General features: G+C 32.1%; 2 protein-coding genes across 6 annotated transcripts in view; one reads left to right on the top strand and one right to left on the bottom strand.

Moving 5' to 3' along the window:
* Window positions 1–16560, bottom strand: part of LOC121119416 (osmotic avoidance abnormal protein 3) — a 102247-nt gene extending 85687 nt beyond the window's left edge. For all 3 annotated transcript variants that reach the window (XM_071889411.1, XM_040714078.2, XM_071889412.1), the window contains exon 1: window positions 16321–16560. The gene's annotated coding sequence lies outside the window, so the exon portion shown is untranslated. The remainder of the gene's footprint in view (window positions 1–16320) is intronic.
* LOC121119418 (glycine receptor subunit alpha-2) lies at window positions 385–8284 on the top strand. 3 transcript variants are annotated; one of them, XR_005864752.2, is made up of 4 exons: window positions 385–1071; window positions 3592–3819; window positions 6122–6249; window positions 6978–7113. XR_005864752.2 is itself a non-coding variant. In XM_040714082.2 (3 exons), the coding sequence occupies exons 1-3, from the start codon at window positions 510–512 to the stop codon at window positions 4277–4279; spliced, it is 807 nt and encodes a 268-aa protein (XP_040570016.1). In that variant the 5' UTR covers window positions 386–509; the 3' UTR covers window positions 4280–4756. The 3 variants fall into 3 exon arrangements, 2 of the variants coding, with proteins under 2 accessions (XP_040570016.1, XP_040570015.1); XM_040714082.2 differs by lacking the exons at window positions 6122–6249; window positions 6978–7113 and adding an exon at window positions 4263–4756 and having other exon boundaries at window positions 386–1071; XM_040714081.2 differs by lacking the exon at window positions 6122–6249 and having other exon boundaries at window positions 387–1071; window positions 6978–8284.
* Window positions 16561–17127: the final 567 nt, after the last annotated feature.

Genomic DNA, 17127 nt, shown 5'->3' with positions numbered 1-17127 from the left:
CAATGTGGTTTTAAGTTGACTCCCTCCTCACCACCGAGGCTAGATGTAACTTTAGGCCGTATCCATCCTCCAAAGTACCCACGTAGTTTGTGGAAATCCCTCGAATCTAAATGTGACGAAATGAAATAATAAGTGTAGTAAAGAGAAATCCATTCTTTTTGTAATAGATAAAACGATATGGTGGGAAGCAAGGGACTGTTTAATAAAAACAGATCTTTCTTGTTACCAAAAATCACATTATACGAGAACTCGCTGTATTTTTATTAAGAATAAACACACATCATTCGAAATCCTTTGAGAAGACGTATCAACACTAAAAGAGAGTAAAAAGAGCAAATGATGAATCTTCCGTCTCTTCTAATACATACACTATAGTTTACACTACACAGTACAGAGATCGCACTCATCGACTTTATATTATATATATTTATATTGATAGCAAGCACTAGTAGCTTCAAAAACTTGTACTTTATTAGACTTAAAGAATAGTACCCTCCTCGCCGTATGGAATGCTGATACTCTTGCTCTTTTTTGTTTGTGCCTGGACAAGTCCTATCCATGGAGCCTTTGTCCATGAAAGAGATAAGCATCTAGATAGCCTACGATTTACTCAAAACTTTTCCGCCAATGATCCACCCAAATTGCATCATAGTCCTCTCATAGTTGAATTTCAAGTCAATTTGAGAAATGTTCTCGAAATCAATGAGCTCGAACAAACAATTTCCCTCGAAACATCCATTCGAATGTTTTGGAAAGATCATCGAATATCACTTTCAAAAAAGAATGTTCCTTACTTAACGTTTAATCCTGAATATCTCAAAGATGCTTTTTGGATTCCAGACGTATTTGTGGATGAAGCCAAGGATCTTCGCTCACCTCAGTATCAACTGAGGCCGAGTTCTCTTAGAGTCTATAATGATTCGACGCTCCGGTTTTCGAGTAGGGTGAATTTTGATATAAAATGCTCAATGTGGTTTCATCGCTTCCCTAATGATGTTCAGGTGTGTGATGTGAAACTGGAGAGTTTTGGCTATACCACAAATGAAGTCATTTTTAAATGGAAGAAAAGTGGTAATGTTTTAATAATTCATTATAATTACAAGTCTACAATAGAAAAATTTTTGTGTTCCAATTCGAATCTGATATAATTACAGTCAAACCTGTAGTAGAGGTCGTGCAAGGGAAACAGAAAAGAAAGACCAGTTTGTACAGGTTACTTGGTTGGTAAATTTAAAAATTTTAAAACTGGATACGCCTATTTAGTGCGGTGATACTCTTAAAACATGTGCCCATTAGACCAAGTTTGACAATACAAGGCCAAGCACTAGAAGTGGAACAAACTTTGACCTCATCCAGATCGCGTATGAGTTCATCCCAACCGAGTGTTTTCTCTGCTCATACAAGAGGTTAAGTGACCATACAGATAAATTTCCGTTCGTTTATATTTTTAGTCATTTTTTGAAATGGATAAACATGATCACTCATCATGTTGTGTTTTGCTAATTTAAAATTTATTAATATTATTTGAATAAGAATCACTCCAGAATTAATTATGTTAGAGTGATATCATAAGTGTCATCTGGTATTCCAGAATTCCAAATTAGGATCAAGTCAGTGCAACCAACTATGGAACATTAAATTGATTGAAGTAAAATAGTTACGATCTTTTTTATTCATATATGCACATATTGACAAATAAGATTTGAAATGGGATCAAATGTCGGAAATATGAATGGTTTTAAATGATACCTAACACTGTTTTGAGAGACTGATTTTTTTTATTTAGCCTTTATTCTTTGAAAAATTGCGATATGGATATAAATGGATAATTATGGTAGATTATGCAAACCCTTTTTTTATTCAAAAATGTATGTATTCAAATGAGCAGCTAATGCTAAAGCAATAACTTGATTGTTAAATCAATATCACCAACTCTGGGAACGTTTATTCAAAATTATACTTTTCTTCATGAAGTAAAATGGTTACTCCACATTTTTTTACTTTCTTAGATGTGTAGAGTACTATTGGGACTGTCCTCGTATTAAAACAACAAATACTTATTTGTAAACGAAAGGCCAAGTATTTCCCCTTCTAGTGGAGGCACTTGACTAAAAACTAATAAAGAAGTGATATCCTTCTCTGCCCATTGTTTGATAATTTAATTTTATCCTATTAATAAGGAAAAAATGGTTTTTACAGGGGGGAAGTCATTAAGTTTCGGAAGAACTACATCAATAGTTTGATTGTTTGTCCATTTTTAGTAAATCAATAACTATGGAGATTTTTTTTCAATTATTTCTACAAAATTTTGTGTGCCTTGTCTTTTTATACCAGCAATAATAAAGGAGAAACAGTTTGTCAAAGTTCATGAATCAGCAAGACGCCTCACAATATGTTGACTTTCAATGTCTCATCAGCATGGCCTCTTCAAATCCTATAACCTGGTGGGCAAGTCTAGGGTTGAAACCTACAAATTATTGTAACAGGCTTATGGGGAATTCAGTCTTAGTCGATCCAGGGTTTTCAAACTTTGCAAGAAGCTCAGAAACGGGTGGTAGATTGTTGAAAATGATTCAGGAAAATCTGTTAACCCAACCAAAAGGATTCAGAAGAACATTAACCTTGTGGCCAACTATATCCTCCTTGACCGTCGTGTAAAAATCAGGAAGATCACCTTAGATCTTGATCTTTCGTAAGTTTTTGTTTTCAATATCATTCATGATGACCTTTACCTCAGAAAAAGGTTAGCACGTTAGGTTCTTCGCCTTCTTACAGAAGAACATTAAGTTAATCATCTGAAAATCACAAGGAACTTCAAGAATCAGTATTTTGACCGTGTAAAGCCTTTATGGAGAGTTGGAAAATCCCAAACAATGGCTCCAGTTAGCAGAAATCTCCTCATAAAAGCCAAGGTGGTTGGAAGTGTGAAGAAGTAAATGTTCATTGTCTTCTTTTACTTGAATGGTAACATTTAACAGCACTACATGTCTAAAGAACACAACATCAACTTAGAGTACTATGTAGAGTTCTACAAGCATTGTTGAAACATTTGAGGAAGAAAACATTAGAGAAGATTCTCAATGCATCAAGACAATGCTTGTCCTCATGTCTCTACGTACACCAAGGACACCGTGACTCAGAAACACATCAAAATTTCACTAATGCTCCTTATTCTTCAAACATGGCTCCATTTGACTTTTATTTATTTCCCCAACTAAAAAAATACATTTCAGAAACACGTTTTAGGACCAAACAGGAACTTACGACTGCAGGCACTGATGGCATCCAATAGAAAGAGGGCTTCATGCCTGGTTGAAAAGAATGGAAAAGTGCATTGGGAAGTTATGTTGAAAAATAATTTGTATGTGTTTGTCCGTAAGACCTCAAATAAAAAAATTATAAGCTCAGTCCTTCCTAAACTTGATCCCCCCTCGTAGTTACAGCCTCTCCACTTTATAAAACAGTCCTCAGGGCCTCAGTATCAATATAATTAGATATGTAAGAAGTGGAACATTGTTGACTTGTATTGTTATGAATTCTATAATATTTAAATACAATATTTTTGTATTGGTTATTATTATTAATTATCAGGTAATGATGTCAACAAAAACATTTCCCTACCAAATTTTGACTTCTTCATTGAAACGAATGAGTCATACAACACGGGTTCAATTTACAGTTTATCCTATCCTGGAGTGGCGATGAAGGTTCGACTAAGTAGAAAACTTACATACCACATATTACAAACCTATATTCCGTCCATTATGCTTGTGGTTGTTTCATGGTTTTCACTCTTTATACCTATTGAGGAAATCCCAGGTAAGTTATTGGTGAATGCGTGTGGATAATTATAATTAATGACCCTTATTTATTTCATGATATATAAAAATAAATAATAACATAATGATATTTACTCTTAATGTTCAGTACATGTTCTTATCTCATCAAGCCCTGGAAGTTTCAAGTTAAATAGCCTAATGTTATCACTCAACATTTAATGTTGTTTTTGACACGTATAGGCATGTGCATATAGCTTACTAAATAACTATGCATTAGGGTGTAGCTTATTTTTTGTTCCATAGCGTATCAGAGTCAAACGATTTGAATTATGTAACTTTATATTTACAAATTGGGGATCCCAAACTTGCAGTAGCCTGACTAAATTAGCATTTGTAAAAGACAACTCAAAATCAATTTGTGATATGTCTAATGACTATATTCAGCTATATTTTTCTTTACATATGTCCTCCTTCACAAAACAGTCTCGACACGCCGATGAACTGATTGGCAGCTCTCGACGATGAAGGGCGTCCACATGGCGGTCCGCCCTAACATTATGGTAGCTAGAAGTGAATCCAAATTTGTTACGGAAGACATTCTGTTCTAAGACGCCTCAAACTGCAAAGCCCAGAGGTTCGAGATCAGAGATGGAGGAGGGCCACGTGGAGGCAGTCCAGAAGTCAGGCATATTATTACTGCAGAATTTTTGGTTCTTCTTGGCCTTATTTATGTTGTAGGCATTCCAGATAGATATGCCAAAGGTCCCTGCAGCCTTCTCGGGACTGACACTGGTGTGGAATAAATTACATACGCGTTGCCTTTTTTGTCTCCCTCCGACATTTTTACAATTAGAGACTAAATTTGTTTTTTTTGTTTTTTCAACCGGCGTTTGGTTTCGTAATAAAATATTGCAATTAAAAATAACTCAATTTTTGGTTCCGAACTCTTTTTTAGCAAAAAATACAAATTTTCATTATCCTCCTGACTTTTTTCTGGCCTTTATTTGGGAAAATATAACCCGATTTCAAAACATAAACAAAAAGATATTAAAATAAAAAAGTATACAAGGGAAATTTAAAAGGAGACATTTTTATTAAAAAAAATTACCTGTTTGGTCATTTGAGTTGATTTTAACAACAAACTTAACAATATATTTATATTAATTTGCTGTTACTAAATTTTGTTATTATCAGTCAAATCGTTTGACTGTGATATACGAACGAACAAACAGTTTGACGGAAAGCTATCAATCATTTAACTACAACTATCGTTCGTTTAGACAAGTACTTACTAGATTCTCATAAAAAATGTATTCATGATATTTTTGAAGACAAATACTTTTAAAATAACATTGTTATTTGTATGAAAAAGCTGTAATGTGTAGTATATATATAATATTAAAGCAAAAACACAACGATTTAACATTATACTTGTTGAGCTACCTAAAAGGAGTCATTAGAGAGCTAAAACCCAAATATCTCAAAAATTTGCTCCACTCCACTGTGCCTATATGTCATCAAAAAATATTTAAGTGAATCACCTGCAAAATATCAACAAAAAAAATTGCATTTAAAGCTCTTAGAAATGTATATATATTTTTTTAAATTCCATGAAACTAAAGTAACTTTACAAAGACAAATTTAGTGTGGATTACATTTGTATTTTTAACAAATGATCGACAATTTCTATCTACAAATGATTCTTATGAACACTTAGGAGCACTTAAAGTAACCCTATTTATCCCTTATCGGAATCAAATTGAGTATCGTACGCCAAATAGATTATAAACTTCAGTAAACATTTGTGAGTATCTCAACTTATTCCAGAAATCTGAATATAGGCACTATGTATAATTAACCGAATAAGGTCTGTGTTTATCTACATATAAAGTAGAAAAAATGAATTGGGATTTTCCCATTTTCTTGATTTTTGTTCATGACTGCGTTTATCTTAACACTTCACAAATATCAGTATAAATAAAGGACTCATCAATCATCCTAACATACCGTCGTGAATTATTTTAACTCCACCTTTTAAATGATAGGAACAGGTACTTTTATTTACAATAGTTTACAATTATTGTATCAAGAATTAAATGTCAAAAATCTAGTTTGATGCCCATATTTCATACATAGATTACTCCAAAGCTATAAGACTAAGTGACGAAACGTACCTTTTTAAGGTAGAGGAGATTTCATTGGCTACATCGAAACTTTTCCCCACAAGATGGGCCTTTTGAGATACAACAAATGGCATTACCCTGGGACTTTTTATAGTCCCAGCATTACCTTATCATTTTTTCTCGTAGCTTATTCAACTAGTTCTTTTTTTTGCTTCGCAGGATTCAACTTGTTAATTCAATTAAGAATGTGAAGTTTGGTAGTTAGTTATATTTATTATTTATGGGACGATTACACAAAAGAGGTTGATTCCGATTATGAAGCCGATTCTGATTCTTGAATAATTTAAGTAAACCTAAAGAAATATCATTTTGCTATCAAAGCGTCAACAGGATTATATTTTAGAAGAATGTGGGAGAGGAGGGCTTGGTTTTTGTATTTATAATGGAAAAAAGTCCAAAAATTTCAAAAAATACATTTAAAACATTGAATTTCAAAAAAAAAAAAAATCAAATATACAACTTGATATTTAAATTTTTTCAAAAATCCACAACTATTCACAAAAATGCAATTTTTTGAAAAACTTTTTCAAAAACTAATGGCTATTCTCCAAAAATAAAATTTTTTTAGAAAAAGTTTAACGAAACTTTTCTTCCAGAGCATAGGAATCTGATCTGATCAGAATGAAACATAACCTTTGGTACGTAAATAAAAATTCTGAACAACTTTTGTTTTAGTCCAAAGTCTGTATCTTTCTCCATTTTTGAAAAGAAATAGGCTGTTGATTCGAAAAATCACCTCCAAAAAATAAATTCTAAAAACGAATTATTGAACTATCGGAAAAGGGGAGAATGTACATATATTGCATACGAATTTAAAAAGGGAATTAAGAAGAGGAATCGGTGGATATTTTGGTATCGCTATATCCCTAGCTTTGAGTTGTCTTATCTTGATTCCATAAGAATCCAGTTTTTTGTCATTTAGTCATGCATGCTATAAGTTCCCCCCCTCTCCCCCCACTCTATAAAATATTGAATTTGTTTTTCAAAAATAATGAATATTTTGTTAATTTTACAGGACGAGTTGGAATGGTCACCATGTCCCTTGTGACACTTATGGCTCTTTATACTGTTGTTCGAAAGGAAGTTCCACAAGTTTCGTACATTTCTCTTTTGGATCTCTGGATGTTTTCTTCCATGTCTTTTATCGTTCTCATTCTTCTTCATTACGTCATTATATCATACTTTTTATCCAAACATCGTAATAAGTTACTCCCAGAGCGGATTAACATGATTGGAATATGGGGAATCTCTTTCTTATTTTTGTCTTTTTGTACAATATATTGGGGTTTCCTTATTTATTGAGTTTTTACTTTTAAGACGGATTGATGGGATCGTCGTCAAAGGCTCACGGGGGCGTCAGCAGGATTATATATAATATTTTATTTTGCTGTGTGTTTTTTAATTGGTTATTTGATTTCTTTTCTTCTTTTTAAATCAAAATTTCAAATATAGTTTTATAGAAAAAAGTTGGAAAATTAAATTTTTTGGAAAAAAATTCAAAAAATCAATAAATTTATATATAAAATTTAATTTTTAGAAAAAACATTCAAAAAATCAATAAATTTATATATAAAATTTAATTTTTTGGAAAAAAATTTCAAAATTAAGTTACAAAATATTAAGTTTTGTGGGGAAAAAAATTAAAAATCAATAGATTTTCACAGAAAAAAAAATTAATATCATAATTAAATTATTTGGAAAAAAAATTCAAAAATCTACAGATATTCGCCAAAAATTCAATTTATTGGAAAAATATTCCAAAAATCCATAGCTTTTCACAAAAAATTGTAATTATTATTTCAAATATTAAATTTTTTCTCTCGGCGCAATAATTTAGCCGAATGGTGAAAAAAAAAATGAAGTAAAAAGCAAAACTTCCTCCATTTTGGAGGGAGGCTACATCCCTACAGCCCACCTCCCTCCAACACCCCTTTTTAAAAATATTAATCTTGCATAATCTTGCCATCTTGCAATAGAATAATACAATTCCATGAACGATAATATTATTTTATGGACAACCACCGCAAAAACTTTATGTTACTTCCCCAATATACAGACTGCTACACCCTATTGTGGATAACCTATCTTCTTTTTTAAGTTTCTTAATTCCCTATTAAGTTATAATTCAAAATACATAAAAATTATAGATTCAATGTAATATTTATAAAGATTAATGCTCTGAGAAGAATTGGAACGTGTTGAGGGATGGATATTTGAAAAATTTGCAAATGGCTGGAAGGTTGTACGATTATTAAAATGTTAAATCCCATGAACTATCTTTATATTGAACAAATAAAAATAAAACTGATATCAAATCCCTGACAGTATGAAGATTATTTGGTAGGAAAGCAGCGAAGCTGTCAGGACGATTTATTTCTCATAGCTGTAAGCAGCTATGAGGAATAAAAACTGAACACAGTTCTAACGCCGTAAACTAGTAAAAGCATAGATAGGAATTACTCGGATGTTGATCTTCAATCTTACTCCGAGTACATCAAGGACTTACAACTCCATAGAATTTTCAATAAGTTCAAGCTCTACCCACTGTTTTTGAAAGTTAATGAGAATGAAGTCAAAATTGGGGATGTCATAACTCCATTTTTACATAGCCCATGAAGTTAATCCCCTTTTTTTATGAGCATATGAACTTTATACTTTGGTGTTCCTTCCTCAAAAGTTAAAGAATTATGATAACAGCTTTAAAAAATATTAAATACTCTTCAGGTCACGTACTAACTTGTCCAATGTTTTCAGGATTGGTGTAATTATAACAGAAACTCTTTAATCTAAATAATCTTTTAAGTATCCCATATATCACTAGGGTCAAAGGGTTCCTTATTTTGCCTGTATCGTTGTCTCTAATTCCCTTTCACAGAAAAAAAAAACAGATCTTCTTCTCGTGAATCTTGCCATAAATACTACCAATAAAAAGGGTGCTGGTAATGGCCCTATACTTGAACCAGTATAGAGAGAAATCCACCAAACCCCACCTCAGACTACTTAATAGCTGTGTAGTGTGTAGCCGTAATCTTCATGTCTTATCGTGCAATCTTTCCTTCTATCTCACCCAAAAATACCGACTTACTAGATTTTTCCACCAAAACCTACCTCAAGTATCTATTTTCCAATCCTCAAATAAAACAAAAGTAACTGTTTCTAGGTCCATATTCACTTTTTTTTATTATATATTTTCCTCCCCTAAAACTATCTCTTGAGTCTTCCACTAAGATAAAAATTTGTTATGGCATTAAACACATATGTTCTGCCAGTCATATTATTGTTAGGGTCATCTCCCCAGTTTACCTCTAAGTTTGCCTTCCAAAAGGAATTTTTCCCCTCGAAATAACAATTACTCGGGTTTGACCTTTACCTTACATCTCTTAAATTGTACGACCTCTGATCAAAAATCCTACGCCGCACCAAGCCATTTTCCATTAATTTCCTGAACCAATAAAATATTGTGACCTTCATTATAAGTGCTACTTATAAAACTTATAAAGTTCCGTCCTTTAAGACGGCGATCCACTTTAAACCGATTTTTTTATCAGCTCTAGTACTGAGAGTTCAAAGGACCGACGATTGTAAGAACCGGTTCCAAGGACTGGGTGGACCGAATAAATGCTACAACATTTGTTTCAACTACAAAAAAGGATCACACTCGTTTTAGGTCATATTTTGCACAACTTAAACAATAACCTTAAATACTTACTTTCATTGAAATACATAGTTGCCCACCATAGTCAAACAGCCAATATTATTATCTCTCTAACTTTTTCCAGCAAAAAAACATACTTTGATGAATAATTCATAAATACACATGTATACGACTAAATTAATTATTTGAGAAAGTTGGCTATATATTTCGCTGAAAATAATATAAATTACCTTCAACTTTTGTGTAGGAACATGACTTATTGTTTCAACATATTTGTTAGTCATATTACAAATTGTATTATTTGGTTTTTGCTTATGTACCAACAAATATCTCATGTATGATTCATAATTATTTTGCTTTTACCAATTAAGTTTTTTAGTTTTTTAAATCTTATTCGTTAAATCGGATATTATTACAGAGGGAATTTATTGTATCTAAGGTATACTCCTATAAATCAGCAACTAGTCCATAATAGAAAAATGTTTTGAATTAAGTTTTTTTTTTTCGTTTAACCACTATTGATTGAGCAGCTTTGAATTAAAGGTAGTCTGATAAAAAAATTGGTGAAGCGTGCGGCAACATAACCTCCTTTTTATAACTTATACCAATTTTCCTGTAGATGTAGTATCAGGGCAGACGTGGTTTCTTTCTAGGAAGATCGATTAACCGTCTTTCAAAGTTTTTTTTAAGGTATGGTTGTCGATTCAAAAATTTACCAAAAATATTAAAAATCCAAAAACGATTTTTTATATTCACGGAATATTGAATAAGAATTAAAAAAGAGAATCAAGAAGATGATTAACGAGTTAGTATTAATATGCATCTTCATTATGGTTGATATTTGGTATATTTATAATTATTATGACCAAAGGGATGGAAAAACTTCAAATGTTGCCGGTCGATAAGTTTTACTAAATTCTAGAGTTATTTAAAACATTTAATAAAATAATTTCAAATAAAATATATGCTCTAGTTTTTTATAAAATTAAACTAACTGCAATTTAGCTTTTGAATTTTATAGTTGTGGTTTAAAAATAACTCCATGGATACAATGCTACAATCCTAAAGGTGGCGATATCAGATTCAATGTCTGGTACGTATTGAGGTTATGTTAAGTAAGTAGCATCTCTTGGAAGAATACACACCAACTTTCACCCAGATTGGTCTATTCCTTTCTGTTTGGATTTGTTTGAAGCGAGGAATCGGCCGGAAAGTTTATGGGGACTGTCTTTTGGATTCGTAAGAAATAATCCTCGTCGATTAAGTGGAAAACTATTAACAGGTGCATATTATTCATCGTTATTGGACCGTTTGAAAACTGAGCTGCAAGAAAAGCACCCACAATTGGCCAACAAAAAAAGTCTCTATCACGACAATGCACCAGTTCACACCTCATCAGTTGTGGTCGCAAAATTATTGGAAATAGGGTTCTAACTCGAAATGCCCACAGCACTAACAACCATCATCCATCCCCATATCATGGATTTTATCAATGATTTCTAGCGTAGATACCTCAACAGGCGTCTAGAACGTTCAGTGTCACTTGTACCCATATGGCTTATCCAAAATTTTATGAACCCATTTATAAACTGTTCTAATCGAAGGTGCAGAGTCCCCATACTGTTTAACAAGCTTTTTTTTAGTCTCCTGAGGCGTTTTATCTTTCATAAAGTAATGTTTAATCATCACACGAGATTTTTTTTCGTCCATTTTGTGAAAATCCTTCCTCTTCCTATGAAATAGACTAAACTGGCTGAATTTGGTGTGTGTTCTTCCAAGATGTGCTTCTAACTAAACATAACCTCACCAGTAGAGCCATCTCTCGGACTTTGCATGCACTTTTCAAACGACCCTCGTCTTTGTCAGCTCTATCGGACAAAATAGTGTTCCGTAGTCAACTTCTTAGTGCAAATTTTTACCTTCTGACCAATGTTTCGTCACTTTGCTTATAGTTTTGATGTGAAATTAAGAAATTAAATAATTAATTATTTAAATTACCTTCCTCATATTTACTAATGTTGTGATTCGACCCGAGATCGGCTTTTCCAGTTACATTTTAACTATTTTTTTTTTTTCTGGGAAAATTTGGACTAATCCTTCGATCAATAATAGTGCAGTAGTACCACATGGCTCCGTACCCTTACTCTTTCTATGATTTTTTTTAGGAGACACCAAATTTGCCCGAAAAGCTAATATATTCGTTGTTTTTTTTGTGATTTTTTTTATATAAGATTTAAAAAAATATATATTTAAAAAATCCGTCGCCTAGGAGCTGTAAAATATAATATGTGAATAAATCATTTAAGGGCGCCTAGTTCAAAAATTATCCCTATATATTTTTTAAATCCTCTCTCTTATAAAAGTGCTCAGGAAACACACTTCAGAAAATAGTTTCTATTATCAAAAAATATCCAAAAAAAAGGATGATCTGCAAGAATTTTCGGGTTAACATGTGTTTAAAGATATTCATTTATTTTAGCATTGAAAATACCGAAGTTTACCTGTTCCATAATAAAAGTTGTGTTTTATGAGATGGAAATTGTGGTAGAATTTTTAATTAGTAATAAATGCATTTCGCACCTAAATTTTATATATCATTAGTGTTTTATATACTTTCTAAAATTGGGTTAATTCTTACATTTTTTTTTTATCATATTGTTTCTTATACTCAAAACATTGAAAAGAAATGAAAATTTTATAATTCACCTATTTTTAGTTCATGAAAAGAGGGGTTAAATACAAGTTTATAAATTCCACAAGTTTACACATGGCCTACCCTTGGATATTTGCGTCACTTCACCAAAAGTCTCTGTACACGATTTTTTTTTTTAGTCAACCGTCATTGATGTTTCCATCTACATATATTTAACAAAAACGAAGTTTGTCCTATTTATTGTCTAAGGATAACTCATTTTTTAATAACGAGGGTGTGTAGCTATAGCTCAGCGCGTCATATTAAAATAGAAATGGATAGAAGAATACATTTTGTTTTCGTAACTCAGATATTTACTTTAGAGAATTAAAATTTCTTAAGAATTTCCTAATAAGGAATAATCAAGGTTAATAGAAATCCAAGGTTATATCATAACGCATGTACGACTGAAGTTTGACTCCCACCACACTTTTGATATTGACGTCATAGTAGATGAGGGGTTGCGTGTTTTGTCAAGATCTGTTTTTCTTTCCTAGCAGTCGGTACGATACATTAAATTGAAAATTCTAGCAATAGTGACGTCATAGACTATGATTGCTTGCATTTTTTGTCAAAATCTGCCTGTCTTGCCCAGCAGTCAGTATAATACATCAGATTGAAAATTCTAGCTAGCCCGATTACATGATGGTCTAACCTTGCATTTCTAGTAACCTTGGGATGAATGGTGTTTTCTAATTTATAAAATAAAATGAAACTGAGAAATTCCTTTCATTAGTTTGAGCTTTTCTATTTTGAAATATTAGACTTTTAGGATGACATATAGGCAATAAAAGTAATATTTCAATTTTTTGTTTTACAACAATTTGGGAATCATCCCTCGTTATATATAAAAAAATTACGAATACAACTTTTGATTAGGTTTTGCAACGAGTGTGTGTCGCTAAAGCTCAGCACGTCATATTAAAAAAGAAAAGAATAGTAGGTTACACATATTTAGGCCTGTAAATCCATAGTATTTTCTAACGTGCTATATTTGTTGTTATCGTTGACAACTTGAACAATGTTATGTTATACCTATTTAATTTTCTCCATCTGTCATCATTATATTCTTGAGGATCTAAGCAAAGAATATCTACATGTGAATGTGCTCATGTATAACGGCGAGTTCCCCTTAGGATTTGTGGGAGAGTTGTCTCCTAGGTATATTAACAAATAAAATATGCAAAAATAAAACTTTATGTGTTCCTTGATGCCTAATAGTTCCGAGCCATGCCAGGTACTACCGCTAGTTGTTCAGAAATAGAAAATGATATAGAAACGTCTAGAACATATTGAAAATCTGAAAAGAGTTACATGTTATAACTCTGTCATATACGAGGGTCGCTTGAACAGTTCGTGCAAAGTCCAAGAGGTGGCAGAAATGGCGCATATCGAGCTTATGTTTAGTTAGTAGTGTGGAAGAACACATCCAACTTTCACCCAGATTGACCAATTTCTTTTTGTTTGGTATTCGTTTGAATCGAGGAATCGGCCGGAGAGATTATGGTGACTGTCTTTTGAATTCGCAAGGAATAATCCTAATTGCCTATCGGAAAAGGGGTAAAACTATTACAGGTGTATATTACTCATCGTTATTGGACCGTTTGAAAACTAAGCTGCAAGAAAAAAGCCTACGATTGGCCCACAAAAAGTCCATTCCCATCACAACAATACACCAGCTCACACCTCAGTAGTTCTGGTCGTAAAATTATTGGAAATAGGGTTTCAATTCAAAATGCCCACAGCACCAGCTATCTCACGCACCTTCACTCTTCTGGCGTTTTGCCTTTCATATAGTAATGTTGAATCAACACACGAATTGTTTTTTTTTTGCCATTTTGTGAACATCACTCAACTTCCTAAGAAATAGACAAAACTGGCTGAATTGTATGTTATTCCCTGAGATGCTAATAACTAAACATAACCTCTATACTCCCCACTAGTACCATCTCTCGGACTTTGGACTTAATTTTAAACGACCCTCGTAAGTCACACATGACGTCATCAACTAATCATTAAAAAAAAGTATATACAGAATTATAAATGAGACTGATCAATGTTGATGGATTGGTGGGACTTATCTTGACTGAATTTTTTTTAAAGATCGAATTAGTTAGGTCCAACAAAAGTTAAAATGGTCTAGGATCGGCCTAAGATTTTCAGGCCCAACCCCAATACTAATATTTATTTATAAAACCATAGTTAAAATATATAACTTAAATAAACCTAATATGAGCACCGTACGTTGAATCTAAAAACAGTTTATGTTGCTATGTTTTGAAAAATATATAAGCAAGGGGGCGTCAAGGCAACGATAGTTGTGTTATTAGCCTAGACAAGTTCTATATTGAGTGAAGCTAATGTAACGTTGATTTTTTTTTTTTTTTTTTTTTTTTTTTTTGCAATCGATTCTTTTTAAAAAGAGCAGAAATACTTTTTAGTATATAGTCAATACAATTTTATATTAAAATAAAACTTTAAGAAAGACTGCGTTTAAACTAAATATATATTTGTAAAGTCTGCAAATATTTTAAAAACCAGCATATTTAATTAATTATCATTTCTTAAGACACATTTAAATTGGTCATATGGACAATTTTTTACTTACCTGGGGTGTTGTTTCACCCCAGAGAATGAAATATGCAAGTAATATAGTGTGTCTATGATATTCTGATCCAACTCTTAAGTAAATTCCTAATTTATCGTATAATTCCAGTATCCAATTTTTCCGTGGATGATATTTTTGGTGTTGTTAATAAATTTCTGGATTATTTGTCGAGGTTTTAAAGAATTTTTTTATGCGTTCTTACTATTTATCTTCTCTCCAATGATGAATAGGAAAAAAAAATCAAGATGGAAGTTGAGTAGGAAATGCTTATCCGTATAAAACATGTCTTGTCTCTTAGTCATTTATTAATCAAACTTGAAGTAATTACAATTTTTCCCCGCTATTTTTCATTATGATGTTTGATTACGCAACCAACAACAGATGTAATAATAAAAAAAAGAGTTTTGTTTTGATCCCATGCCTTTAAGTGTAAAAATGTCAGAGCAAAAACAATAAAGGCAATGCTTGTGGAGTCTCCTTTGTGCCGCTGTAAGTGCCCATAAGATTGTAGAGACATTTCGCGTCTCCGTTTGAACTGCTTCTAACATCAAAAAGTCCATTACAGTCAAGAAGAACCAAAACTTTTGCAATAACAATATGGCTGACTTCTGGTCTGGCTCCATGTGGCCCTCCTTCAGCCCTGATCTCAAACTTTATTTCCCCATCTACTACTTTAGATTATGAATTCAGATCTGTAATATATTCAATTTGTTCACGGATACTTTTAGTATCATAAATATGTAACGAATACTCTTAGCGAATCATTTTAAAAGTACCCGCATTATGATTTGAAGGGAAGAATATTACAACATATTTAACTAAAGGCTACTATTAACTCCTTAATAGAATATAGTCCCATGGCGGGCATAATTTGCAAAGCCGTATTATAACATCTCTGTTAAATTTGTATATCAAGAGGCCTACTTTAATTTTTACAAGGATCGACTTAGAGATACACTGTTGTAATTAATACATTTATACAATATTTACATGTTTGTACAAGTGTGGAAATAATCAAATATGTGGCCACTCAAGTAAAAACAAAGCAACTATTAATTAATCGTCATTGGATTGATGCTTGAAGGAATATATGATGTACTTTTCAAGACTCTTTTTGTCTTAACTCATCACATATACATATAATAATACTTTTCTTTATTTAATTCCTTTTATTCTGGTCTCGAGTGTTGCTAGTATACATTTTTTGTGTTTCACTTCTCACGACCACTCAAAAGTTTCTGGGTCAATGAACATTTTCAATTAAATGGAATTGACTCGTGAAACTCTCATTTCTGTTCTTTCCTAAATCAACAAAGCAACAGTTTACTCCATACATTACATGTAATATATATTTGCTTTAAAAATAACTGTTTTATCTAATGAAATATACAATTTTTTCTTACCTTCAACTCATTTGCAAAGAGGTTATTATTGCATTTGGACTATATTTTTGCGAATCACTTGTAATTGTGTAATCAAAAAAAATAGGTGAACAGCACATTTGGTAATATTTCTCTTTGGTTTTAGCTGACAATTTGTTCGTATTTGATGAAGAGAAAAAGGTTAAGGTAAGGTAAAGAATGGAAAAGGTATGAAAACCACACACTGCAAACGACTCTCTTGTGTATGTTCATACACGAAATAAGAGAGAAAAGCATGTATTTATTTATTAAAAAAAAGCGGTTTCCAAGGAATGGTGAATGAGGAAAAGGCTTGCTTTATTTAATATTATAAATATTTTTCAATGAAACCATGACAACGACATTTATAAACGTCATACATGATAAGTCTTCGTTGTTATTGATTCAATTTACTCTATCTATGGAATTTGTACAACATTCCATAAACTTCCCTTCAAACCCCAATGACGAGTACTTCCCTGGGGGTAGTAATGGGGGCCCATATCAGTCCTTGGGAATGGTCCTTCGGACTGTCCGTTAGAGAGGTTTGATTTTCCACTTTTTTCGAATTTCGATTACGGGTAGTGTGGAAAAGTTCTGAATTGGTACAAAAGTTACTTATGCAAAATTGTGTTGTTTTATGAGGATATTTTTATGTTTCACATCTCGATCCAATTATCAAAAAAGGTAAAAACTCTTTACTTAGTGAGTATTGATACTAAAAAGACATTTTTAGTTATTTTGGAAAAAATAATTTTGATAGACATTTTTTTTACCTATAAAATGAGTAACACAAGTTTTTTTCTAAAA

This window comes from Lepeophtheirus salmonis, chromosome 6 (genome assembly GCF_016086655.4).
Source record: "Lepeophtheirus salmonis chromosome 6, UVic_Lsal_1.4, whole genome shotgun sequence".
Taxonomy (NCBI): Eukaryota; Metazoa; Arthropoda; class Copepoda; order Siphonostomatoida; family Caligidae; genus Lepeophtheirus; species Lepeophtheirus salmonis.
The sequence above is the reverse complement of the archived record's forward strand: the minus strand, read 5'-3'. Positions and strand labels throughout refer to the sequence as shown.